The sequence below is a fragment of the Parasteatoda tepidariorum genome, chromosome 2 (genome assembly GCF_043381705.1).
Source record: "Parasteatoda tepidariorum isolate YZ-2023 chromosome 2, CAS_Ptep_4.0, whole genome shotgun sequence".
NCBI classification, from domain to species: Eukaryota; Metazoa; Arthropoda; class Arachnida; order Araneae; family Theridiidae; genus Parasteatoda; species Parasteatoda tepidariorum.
Window position 1 is genome coordinate 57,090,437 of NC_092205.1, and position 13,358 is coordinate 57,103,794.

General features: G+C 28.2%; 1 protein-coding gene across 2 annotated transcripts; it reads left to right on the forward strand.

Moving 5' to 3' along the window:
• Positions 1-881: 881 nt before the first annotated feature.
• On the forward strand, positions 882-10,136 carry LOC122270518 (uncharacterized). Of its 2 annotated transcripts, none has more exons than XM_043048124.2 (6): positions 882-1,014; positions 2,666-2,773; positions 3,269-3,373; positions 5,354-5,461; positions 7,894-7,986; positions 9,880-10,136. In XM_043048124.2, the coding sequence occupies exons 2-6, from the start codon at positions 2,748-2,750 to the stop codon at positions 9,995-9,997; spliced, it is 450 nt and encodes a 149-aa protein (XP_042904058.2). In that variant the 5' UTR covers positions 882-1,014; positions 2,666-2,747; the 3' UTR covers positions 9,998-10,136. The 2 variants fall into 2 exon arrangements, with proteins under 2 accessions (XP_042904058.2, XP_071034237.1); XM_071178136.1 differs by lacking the exon at positions 882-1,014 and adding an exon at positions 1,736-2,242.
• Positions 10,137-13,358: the final 3,222 nt, after the last annotated feature.

The following is a 13,358-nucleotide window of genomic DNA, read 5'->3' on the forward strand; positions in this document are numbered from 1 at the left end:
GACTTGGATTATTAACAGTTTTAATAGAAAATTTGCAGAAACACGAATTAAAATTAAGGCAAATCTGAATATGATATCGTTTCCTTTTTTAATTCTCAAAATGATTGTTAATAAACAAAGCTCATTACTTTTTAATTTATTATTGAACTTTCCTTCAAATTCATTTTCTTATAAAGTATCATTAACAAGACAAATAAAACATAAAATGAAGATTTTCTTAAAAAACTGCTTTTAAATCAGAACTAATTTTATAAAGGATTATACTTCATAATTATTATTTCTAAATATGGAAAGTATGTAGTAATTCAATGTAGATAATTAAAATTCTCGTAAAAAAATTAAATAAAGAAGTTTAAATGTTTGGTATCACAAACTAATATTTATACTGTTTGAGCTGTGAAAAAATACTACTGAGGAAGGTGAAGAGAATTAAGGCCTGGAAGAAATAAAAGATTGAAAACAAAATAATTAGAAAATCTCCAAGATTATTCAGACTCTCAAATTGATATCAATGTTTTCAGTCTACACTTACACTGATGATGATTTGCAATGATTTGTTAGATTTTGACAGCTAATTTTCTTCCAGTTTAAATAATAAGTTGTGACTATGCTTTCTAATAGTTGATAAGAAAATTTTCACATTTATTCACTAATTGACAAGCAAGGTAAAACGTTGCAAGATTTATTTAAGAAAATGCAAAATCATCTCGCGTAGCTTTATGAAACATATCAAAAGTATAAATTTAATTAAAATATGAAGAACTTAGAAGAACACTGAGAAAAGCTTGATTTTTAGTGATGATTTTCTTAATTGATTGCCAACTATTTTCTTTAAATAAAAAAAACAGGCATACCTTAAGTTATTTAAAATTATACATACACAGGAATTTATTAAGGTTCATTTTATGCTTATTTTAGGATTGTGGAAAGTGATTTTGGAGGTTCTGTGGAACCGGCAATTATTGAGAACATATCGGTCCAACCATTAGGTGATGAGGTTCTTAAAAACATCAGGTATGCTAATTTTTCTTTAAAATGAAATTTCTTCAAATTTTCAGTTAGTGATTTTGGTATGTTGTTTGATTTCTGCTGTTCCAAACGCTTACAATTAATCAGCAAACTATTAAAATTCATATTAGCAATTGTGCAGACACTCTTTAAAATTATTGAGCTGCTTATGATTGTAAAGATTGCATCCAAGTTATTATCTTATAAATATTCATCAACGGAATTTATACATTTATGATAAGTATTTTACATTTTCTTGTTTAAAGATAGTTTTCAAGTACTCAGGTTGTGATTTAACAGATAAACAGGATAAACAAATTTAATTTATGCAATATCTTTTTAATAACTAAAGATATAGAAGAAGCTCTACAGCAGGAAGTATAGTATTGCGGGAGATTGACACATGTAAATCATGAACTGCTTATACATTTATTTAAAAAAAACTAATTAAATCCTTGAATGAACTTCAAGGCCTCTTTTATTATAAATTCACTATTTAGGTGCAATTTAGATTTTAAAAAGCCAATTTAATATTCGTTAACTTAAATTATAAACAAACTGGTAAGAAAAAAGCAATTCCTAAATATGATATGTGAGCCCCTAAATACTAGACTCCACAAATTTCAGCAGTTATAAATATTTCACCTTAAATGTATTAGTCATAGTCTATTCAGTTACGATATACACCGAAGAGCCATTACATTATGACCACCCTCCCTCTAACAATGGACTCGCCCAGGTTTTCATGGTTTCTCGCCCAGGAACAATGTTTTCATGGGGCACATTAGGACCCATAATCCTCATAGAACAATCCGGATGTCTCTGAGCTACTTGAATATAGTTGCAGACCAGTTTCATGGCAACAGTTTTTCCTGCGGGGGATGGTGTTTACCAACAGGATAATGCACCATGTCATAAGGGTCGAATCGTCATGGATTGGTTCGAGGAACATTCCAGTGACTTTCAAGTCATGTCTTGGCAACCATATTCAGCTGACTTTATTCCAACAGAGCATTTGTGATCCTACTTAGAAAACCAAATTCATGCTGCCACGCTACCCCCCGCAATGTGAGGGAATTGCAGAACCAGTTGCTGAGCGCTTGGTACCAGATACCTCAGACTACCTATCAGCACCTTGTGGAATCAATGCCACGGCGGGTGTTGGCAGTTTTGAGGGCTAAAGGTGGTCCTACATGTTATTAGCAGGGTGGTCATAATGTAATGGTTCTTCGATGTAAGTATAAAATACGTCTGATATATAAATTTCTTCACCCTTTAACAATATAGCATTAAACAGGATAAAAGATTTTTAAATAAAATAAACAAAAAAATAACAAATTGTAAACATTTAAAACTTTATTTTTTAAATAACATAACCGATAAAATTGTAACCAGTATATTATTAAGCAGAATTTTGCAAATGTTAGTGAGCTTTTTATCTTAGTTATTTGAATCAAATTTAAAGCATTACTTGTACAATATTACCCCATTCAGTAATATTCATCAGTGTAGTTTTAAATAATTTGATAGTAAACACTTACACATTTTGTATGAAAAAAAATTCACCAGTTTTTATAAATGCCATACATCAAAATGTATACATCTATGTAATATGAATGATGCCGAAATAGTAAGCAATGAAATATTATGATTTTAGTGTTGACCTCGATGTGAAATATGATGAGTATGGGTGTTATGTTGAGGCCGATTGTAAAGATGAATTTGTTACTCAGACTCAAATGAATGAGAATGATGAAAATAAAAGGTATGTTAAATTGTATGCAAATTAGGTTTTATCAGCATTCCATAATTTTTTTTCTGAATATTACTTGTCTATGTTACATAACGTATGTTACATACGCATTACATAAGGCTCTCTCCAAATTTTCTCTTTCTTATTTTAACCAGTTGATTTCTGCAAATTTAACTAAATTATATGAAGATTGTTATAGGCAAAACATCTTATTTTTCACTTATCATTGGACACAATTCTACACATGATTATGGATGTTTTATCCCAGTTTTTTGCATAAAGAGCAACCTTTCAAGAATAAACTTCCGTAGTATGATAAAAAAATATGCGTTTTGCCCAGGACAACCTTCAACATTGTATCTTTAAATAATGTTAACAAGCTTTTACACATTTTGAATAAAAAAAATAAAGTATTGTTTTTTGAGAAAATAAGAAAACTTAAAATTAATGCATATGGTTATTACAAATAGTGGCAAAATAGTGAATAATGATCTATTATAATTTTAGTGTTTTCCTAGTTGGCAATGATGAATATGGATTTTATGTTGAGTCTGATGTCAAAGAAGGTTATGTTGAGGAAATTCCAGCGCATGAGAATGATGAATATAGCGGGTAAGCAAAATTAGATTTAAATTGAGTTTACTCTGAATTTTTAAATTTCTTTAATAATAATATTACTTGCCTGTGTAAGAATTACGTAAAGCTCTTTAAAAAGTAATTTATTTTTCAAAATAAATGTTTAACATTTTGACTTTTTTTAAATACATCACAAAAGCAAAAATAAAAACAAATATTTTTAAATATTAACACAATCTCAAATATTTTAAATAATTCTACTTTAAATAGATCTTAAAATATCTGCAAGTAATTATCGGATCCAGTAATGAAATCTGCGTATGGCATATAGGAGTCCCCAAATAATTCATAAAATGTAGGGGAGAGTCGGGTAACCCCGCCCACAGTCAATTTCATATGTATAGAATATTTTTTCAAGTCAATGGGCCATCGGACATTAATTGTTATATTAAAAAAAGATTATTTTCAAAGTTTCAAGTATTTATGCAGCTGTTAACAGGGTGTAATAATAATAAAAATAAAATATGTTGAATACTGTAGTCATAAAATTAAGAAAAATTGCTTGAATGTTTCGATTAAACTTCATACTAAAAAAATAATTTTTTCTATACATACAGCATTAAAGTATGTAGTCTTAAGTTTAATTTGCCCAAAGAAAGAAGTTAATACGTGAATAATTGTTCGAGTAATTACAAATTTACAAAAAAATTGGATTTCGGGTAGCCCCGCTCACATGAATGTCGGGTATCACCGCCCAATTTTATTTCGTCGATAAATGTACGGTTGCAAAGATTATTATTTTATTGCTTCAAATTTGAATGTTATATGCATTTTTAACAACAAATATTGTTGTTATTAAATGATTGTTATTAAATGATAGAATTCACTAAAAGTATATAAATATGTAATAAATAAAATAATTTTGTGATAAAAATGATAAATGAGGTTTATCTATTGTCAATACATTGGTCATTTTCATTTACACCTGAAAAAACAGTCAAAAAACATAATTTTTGTAACTGGGCGGGGCTACCCGACACATTTTGAAAAGAGCTGAAAAACATGTTTTTTTAAATTTCTATTTTTTTAAGTTAAACTATTCTTTTTTTGGTTTATTCTTTTTGCATTATTTAATTAGATGATAAAACAATAGAAACGTACAAAAATACTGATTATTACTCAATATTATACAGAAATATAAGCAATACTCCTTAAGTGAGTGGGTCTACCCGACTCTCCCCTATTTTCTTTTTACTCAAATTACAATTTCTAATTTTTCCGAATAAAACTAAAAAGATGATTTAATAATTAAAATAAATTATTAGAACTATTAACTCATGTGATCTACCTAATTATTTTCAAAGACAAATGGGTATCTTATTCTTCAGCATTAATTCTTAATTAATTAAAAGTTTCGAAAATTAATTTAATAATTAAGTAAGATGCTTTATAGTTTCTGTTCCAACGAGAAATGTACAAACCAATAAAAAAGGATACTGTATAGTCAAGTTTAACATAAAAAAATCTTTATCTTATTAATTATATAGACGATTGATTACAATCATCATTTATTAATTATGATCTGAAACTGTGAAAGTATGAAACACTTATAAATTCTAATACCTTTGTATAACTTTGAAGAAGTTAGAGCATAAGAATAATTTCAGAGCAAATTCAACCATTTCTTAAGAGTTAACACTAGCTTTATTTTTAAATAACAAAGATAAAATTTTATATATTAGTGATTAGTCAAAATTTTATTATTCAGATTTTATAGCTTTTATAAAGTCCAGCATACATATTATTTTATTTGACTGAATTCTATTTTCATGAGGCATTTTCCACCCTATATGTTTATATAAGTTTTTCATTTTTAGGGTAGAAAATACTAAATACTGCAAGAATTCATATTAAATACATATCCCTATTTTTTGATAAAGTTAAAAATTTAAAATGTATTCATCTATGCATTATAATTCGTGATGATACTTGAAAAATGACCTTTTATAATTTTAGTGGTGACCAGATTGTTGAGTGTGATGAATACGGATTCTTTGTTGAATCTGAATGTATTGGGGATTTTGTTGCTCAAAATCTGACTATAGAGAATGGTGAAAATATAAGGTATGATAATTTGTATTCAGATTGACTTTTTTTTAGTATATATGCAAAAATGTTTTGTTTTCATGCCTTTCTACATTTGGGGCAACAGAAGAATACTTCAAAATTTATTTTTATTTTCTTCTTTTTAAACTTTAATTGCTTTAAAGGATATAAATATCAAAAAAATATATTATAATTTTCAGAAAGACAAATAAAATTTTTTTTTTAATAAATTATCTCATGAGCTTCAATCTACTGTAATTTGAATAAATATAAATCTAATTAATTATGATATCATTAAGTAATAGACTTTCTATTTTATAGGTGAGTTATTGGGTTATAAATCCCGTCTAGGACATGAAATGTATTTTTTATTCATATAAGTTATGATTTAATTCATATAGTTATGAGTTCTGCTTAATAATAAAAAATTTTACAAAAATAAATAAATTTGGTGAGTAATGCGATACCTAAGCCTTATTATGTAGTTTGTTAAGCTAGAATCTTAACTAAAACTTGGTGACTATATTTTTTTCTGTTTATTAAGACTGAATAATATGTTGAGTTTTGTAATTTCCACATTATGTTGAATACCAATATTTTCAATCAAAATTTGGCAGAAACAAAACTAAATTAAATAGTATCTGAATTTCATTCTGCCGTTCCTTTTAGAAAATTAAGTGGGTGTTGAGAAACAACTCATTGCATTTTTATTTAATTTAGTATTTTCGTCATACCATATTTCTTTTTATGTAGATAAATATTAAAAAAAATCTCAAGGATAAATGCTGAAAGAAAATTTATGTAAGCAAAGGTGATGAATAAATAATGACATTTCAAAGGATTTCAAGGACTTCAAAATTGCCAATAAACTTACAAGGTGTTCCGTAATGATGGCCCTTAGTATACATTTTTGAAATCCATATCCACAGGGTAGATTGAAAAAGTATACTCATTAGGGATTATGAGTTTCAGCAACGATGAGATGCAACAAGTTCTTGAAATCTAACCAATTACTAAAGAGGAAGTTGAATCAGAAAGCATCGAAACATTTTAGATTACGGGAAGAAAAAACACAATTATTAAAAACACCACTAAGCTTTATCAGGCAATTAAAGTAGTTTCAATATTTTAGTCTCCTTTTTATCAGTAGTGATTCTTTAGATTTCAATCACGTTTTTTTTTATCTGCTTAAAAAATAATTTTCAAAACACAATTATTTAAACACACAATATTAAAACACAATTATTAAAAACACCANGAATCAGAAAGCATCGAAACATTTTAGATTACGGGAAGAAAAAACACAATTATTAATAACACCACTAAGCTTTATCAGGCATTTAAAGTTATTTCAATATTTTAGTCTCCTTTTCATCAATAGTGATTCTTTAGACTTCAATCACGTTTTTTTTTTATTTGCTTAAAAATAATTTTCAAAACACAATTATTTAAACACACAATATTAAAACACAATTATTAAAAACACCACTAAGCTTTATCAGCTGTTTCAATATTTTAGTCTCCTTTTTATCAGTAGTGATTCTTTAGATTTCAATCACGTTTTTTTTATTTGCTTAAAAATTAATTTTCAATAATGATGGTTCAGAAGTTCTTGCACTAATTGCCAATCAAACTAAATTTCATTTTAATAATGTTTTAAAAGATTAAAAATTATTAAAACATTTTTCACTTAATAATTTTATAACTGTCGCTTTACCGCCAACCCAATTTTACGACTACTAATGTTCAACTCCGTAGCCTTGTAATTTTGAACCCAATCCAGAAGACAAGGAAATTTCTTGGAGAAATTTGCCTTCTTCGAGGACTTTTTGAAGGAGCTAATCCGCATTTGCGTTACATGGAGAGGAAGACCACGAGAACCTCCCACGGTTAGCCTGACGTCAAAGGGACTCTATGATCCGTCTACCATTGAGGATATTTCATGCCAGCACTGTGGTCAGTGCAAGCCGGATGCGGAATTTGCATCGACTGGGATTCGATCCCGGTTCCCCGCATTGGAAGGCGAACGCTGTATCTTCTGAGCCATCGCGGATCTATTTTCAAAACATATTCTCGAATTTAAAATAACACTATTCTTAGTATTAAAAAAATTTGGTATTTTTAGAGTATTTACATATTTTCAGTTAAGAATTTCAGGCTGAAATATTTTAAAAGATTCAATTTTCACGATTTATTAAAAAAAAATTGTATAAACTTGCGCTGATTACTCACACACAAATTAAAACTTAACCCACAGATATCTTGAAACCAAAATATTATTCCCTAAAAAAAACCATTGATGAATTTCTGAATACGCTTAAAGTTAACTCTTTCGTTTCAAAATAACTAAGCACTTTATAATTGAAAAAAATAATGAGAATCTATTATATTTCTTAAATTTATGCATTGAAAACTATATTAAAATCCATTATGTTCGTTTATAATTTTAGAGCGACGTATGATTTCGGAGGTTCTGGAGACCCCGGAATTGTTGAAAATGTTTCTGATGAGAAACATGGAGTTGAGGAATTTCAAAAGAACAGGTATGGTAATCTGCATTTAATTTGATTTTTCTTAGCAATCTTTAGTTTTAATGCTTTTTCCAGCTATTTCAAGTACTTTTGATTAATCAGAGCGCTTTCAATATTTACTCTTTTTTTCACTTTTTTGAACAACATCATTGAAAAATTGAACAATATGTGTCCTGCAGGTAAATTCAATTATTTATGGCCCATGAATGAAACTTTAATTAAAAGTACCATATTAGGCCGTTTTCTGCATCTGTAAAATATATATTTCTAAATATAAATATAAAAAACACAGAAATTAAATAATTGAATAAAAAGAATTATGATTTCAAAACTCCAACAGCGACATAGTACTTTCTTGAATTCATAGCCAATATTAAAAAAAAAAATTTTTTTTGCTTTAAATCTGTCAAAAAAATATCGTTTAATTATGAAATATACCAATATTTTTAAAAATTATAAATAATTATATCTTATCACATTCAGTTTTGAATTATTTTTCTGATAATACTCATAACATTCTCCTATATATTCATGAAGCGAATTTTTATGTTTAAAATAGATTGTAAAATATTTTTTTAATAAAAAAAAACTAGTACTTTCTTGACTTCATAGTCAATATTAAAAAAAAAATTTTTTTTGCTTTAAATGTGTCAAAAAAAAACTAATAATTATTAGATATACAATAATTATAAGATATATAATTATAATTATAAGATATACAAGTACTTTTATTTAAAATAACCATATCTTATTGCTTGTAGATTCAAATTGTTTCCCTGTTAATGCGTATGACCTTCTTGTAAATATTTAAAAAACGAATTCATACGATTAACATAAATTAGTAAATATTCTTTTAATAAAAAAGTGTTCATTATTTAACGATACAAATTATGATTTCGTAATTATACATCACTCTAACAAAAAATTTTTTTGTTCATCTTTCTAATAACTAAAGATAGAGGAGTTGCCGTCTTGTCAAAATCATGTAAATTGTTCGAAAACTTTTACTGAGATACACATTAAAGCAATATAAAAAAACACATCCTCACATATTATACAGAGCTGTATTCAAGCGAACATCGATGATATAACTTTTTAAACAGTTTAAACGACAATGCGTTTCCAGTTGTAACAGTTCCTAATGGTAAATCTATTCGAAGAATTCATCTTTAAATTTCTCTACTAAATAGAATTAGATAAACCTTTTGATAAGTTTTGAGGATTTAAGTCTAAAGTTGAACCTTGCACCCACTGCTCAAATTTTAGAAATTTAACACTCTTAATTTAGAAGAGAGACACACAGGCGCACACAAAAATTCTTCCTTTTGTTAGTTAAGAAAATTTTCTCCAACAACTGCTGTATGAAAAAATTTTCTCCTAGAATAATAAGTATTTAACTTCCACAAGTTGGTTGCAAATATTTTGAACTGAAAGTAATTTCGTTATTTTTTAATTAAATTTAAAAGCATTTGATTTAAATTTAAAAGTCTCATGAATTAAAAAACACTCTTTGCTAAATGAAAGTTTAAAATCACAACGGGTTTACCTTCTTACACTTCCTAATTAGAAATCTACTTTTTTTGAAAACAAAATTGGTATACATAACTATTCTTCATCTATGAAGTATCTTACTTTCATATTAGTATACTCAACTATTACATCAAAAGCAATATATCTAATATTTCTAAGTTCATAAATACCATTTATATTATAAATTATAAAGACTTATTTAAATATCAAAGAAACTTTACGTTGTTCATTTTCGGACACTTAATCCTGCAATAATCAATTAATAAAAGTTTTTTGATTTCAAAAGTAGCATTCTATTTTGATATGATTTAGTGATTCATCAAAATGACTAGGTGCAGATGTTACTTTAATTATAAAAAAATAATTTTTTTTCAGGAAGGGGACCAATTTGAATGGTAAAGGAGGAGATTGCATTACAGATGTGAAAAGAAAAAAGAAAGGGTTTTGGTCCTCCTTCAAAAATCTATTTTGTTCCTGTTGCGGGAAAAAATAGACTTGAATGAATCGAAATGTATGTAAAGTTGTTGCGGTCAGGATGATAAAAATTATGAGATACGTAAAGGAAAAAGAAGAAAAAAAAGCTATATTGCAAAAAAAAAAAAGAAAAAAAAAATTGTATTTAAAAAAAATTTTTGAAAACAATTTAAGATAAAAAAAAAAAAAAAGAGAGAGAAAAAATTTTTGCTCTTCTTCGTAAAACCTATTTCATGTCACGGAAGGAAATAAATTTGTATGAATCGAAATGAATGCAAAATTATTTTTCTGAAAGGATGATAAAGATTGTGAGATCAACTTGAATGATAAAAGAGAAAACCACATTTCAGATGAGAAAGAAACTAGTTCAGATCTCCTTCATAATCCCTACTTTGTCCACGTCAGAGAAAGCAATCGACTTGTATAAATCAAATAGATAGATATTTTTGCAACAAAAAAAAACTGAGAGAACTTAAATCATAAAAAACTACACTACTGGTAATACAATAAAAAAAATTCATTCTGTAAAAAAAAAAAAAAAAAAAAAAAAAAAAAAAAAAAAAAAAAAAAAAAAAAAAAAAAAAAATTTNAAAAAAAAAAAAAAACAAGGGGTACGATTATAGATCCACCTCCTCGTGGTGTACCCCGGAAACGTTTCGACGGCTAAGAGATCTATAACTCTAAACTTCATCAGTTTTTTTTCCTCTTCTGAGATATTTTAATCAGTTTATTGCTGTATTGAAATGTTACTGTTAAAATCTCTCACGAAGCAGGATAGGAATTCAGTTTAATAATCATGTTTTTAGTAAAATATTGATATTAAATTGTTAAAAAAGGTAATTGTTGACATTTTTAATAACAAAAACATCGAGATATGTAAAGATATTAGTTTGAAAATAATTTTCAGCGTTAAAAAACCATTTTTTATAAAGAATTTTTTCTTAAAAAGAATGTTTATTTCAAAACATTTGAGTTTAGACAAAAGGAAACCATATACATTTTTGAACATTTAAATGGATGAAATTTCCAAAATATTAATTACTACATATTCATTAACATTTATAATAATGATAAATTTGAACTTAACATGCTTGAATGAACATGGCAGAACTTGCTCTTCAGTTTCTGTCAAAATCACCTGATGTCCTATGAAATATATTTTTATGTGTTAAATCGTTTGATTAATTCACTAGAAAAATCTTTGTAGAGGAAAAATAATAGTTTACCTGCACGTTTAAGGTGTTTTTTGTGAATTTTATTAGAGATAGTATTTCTGTGGATTTTGTACTTCCGAGAAGCTTCTGCAATCGACATACCACCAGCAACTGCTTGCAAACATTGTTGCAGCTTTTCTAAAGTGTAATCACGGTGGTTTCTCGTTCCAGGTATTTTTTTATAACGTCTGACCATTTTTCTGTCGAAAAAAAAAACGAATGACACTTTGCACAAAGTAGCCCCACAGTGCATTTTTTTTTTCATTTTCCGTTTATTTGTTATTAATTTTCAATTTTTTTTTAACGCTAACATGATATAATTGTTTATTAATATATAAATAAAGACTTTCGCACTTACGACAATTGTTTTATCAACGTCTTTGCATTTCACAGCTAAAGTTTTCACGCACACTTTTCGACGTCCGGCGTTCTCAGAAAATTTTTGACATTGGATAAACAAAACACACTCTGAGATTGTTTTAAATTTCGAGAAAATGTTTGTAGTAATAGAGGAGACTTCTATCTTCAAATTCCACACATTTTTAACGTGAAAAAAACATAATACTGAATAGCAGGATTTGAAAACTGCCAAATTCGAATTTGCACAAAGTAGCCCCCGCTGCACAAAGTAGCCTCACATGACGGTACTCACTTTTGGTCTTTTAAGAATGAGCGAGTTTTAGGCAGTGTTTTTTTTTCCAGCTCCCTGCAGTGAATTTAAATTATAGCCGTAATTAAAGAAGCTCAAATTTAAAAAGTCCCCTGGAAAGTGCGATACATATTGAAGTGAGGACGGTATAATTACAGGAGCGTATAGGAAGATACGCAAATTTCGTGGTACCGTGTCCAAAAACTAGAACAGGGCTTCCGAGAGAATTCCGAGTTAATCTAAGAGCATCTAGTAGGGTTTCTTGTTGAAGGTTCTATTGTTGACCAAGTCACAGTTTTCAGCCATGCAATCAAAAACGCCTTTAATAATCGGGAAAACCTGACAGCTGTTTTGGTCTGTTTTAAAACGGCCAGTTGGAGCCAACTATTAACCCAAAATTTTCTTTTTCGTGTATCAAATCAAATACAATAAATTAGTGCCCAGTTCTCCGTGGTCAAAGCTGCTGCAAGTTTCGATTTAGAAATATAATTTCTATAAATTTTAATCCTCAAACTAATCATCCCCAAGGTACGGCTGACAGCTTTTTAATGAATTTTAATAATATCACAAAAAAATTGCCCTCGTAATTTTATATATTCTCAGTGTTACAAATGCCAACGACGAATGGTCATGTTCAGCGAAATTGTACCCATGATCCCATATGTTCGAAGTGTGCTGGCCTGCATTTTCCCTGTCAATGTGCTAAGAACTCTACACCACCACTCAACAATCTATACCAAATGTTCTTTTGATCATTCAGAAAATTTATCCTGATGTGCTTCAAGAATTAAGAGAAATCTGCTTTAATGAAAAGATAAAATCAGAAAAAAAACCCACAGTATCAGTTCTGCTTATTAAAGAAGTGAAGACTCTATTTGAGGATGAAGAAATTATAGGTTTATGTTGGGCATTGCAGCCCCCCCCCCTCTCATTCCCAAGCTCCAACCGTACGCAATGTTTTCGGCGAGTCAGACTTCAGTCAAAGGATCTAACGGAGATTAACTATTAGTTAATATATATAACAAAATACCATTATATTAGGAATCATAAAACATTGTAACTTATGAAAAAATAAACAATTAACTGTTATCTCCCTTCCGCTAATAAGTTTCTAAGTCTTTATCATCTGTCATCTGTCTTTAGAGTAACTCTTAAACGACGTAAATTGCATTAGGGAACAACTTTTTTTCTGTTGCATAAGATTTTTCAATAAGCCTGCTAACGGTTTCACGCTACAAGAGCTAATTCTACGCAATCTCTCGATATATATATATATATATATATATATAACGGCGAAAGACCGAAATCGGTGGTTGTTGACTTTCACCGGTGAATGTCGACAAACACCAAATACGTCGGTGAAAGATCGAATATTTCATTACATTCTTGCACATTCGGACCCTCACCGGTGTATGTCAACAATCACAGATATGCTTTGGTGAATGTCCGAAATATTTATTACATTCGATTTGATATGAATTTATTCGTGGATATAATTACATTTATTCGATATTTTA

Excerpts from the sequence above, each read along its gene's own strand:
- LOC122270518 (XM_043048124.2), top strand. The coding sequence starts at position 2,748 with ATGAATGAGAATGATGAAAATAAAAG. Across the intron at positions 2,774-3,268 it reads GAGAATGATGAAAATAAAAG|TGTTTTCCTAGTTGGCAATG; the intron begins GTATGTTAAATT and ends TTATAATTTTAG. Across the intron at positions 7,987-9,879 it reads GAGGAATTTCAAAAGAACAG|GAAGGGGACCAATTTGAATG; the intron begins GTATGGTAATCT and ends ATTTTTTTTCAG.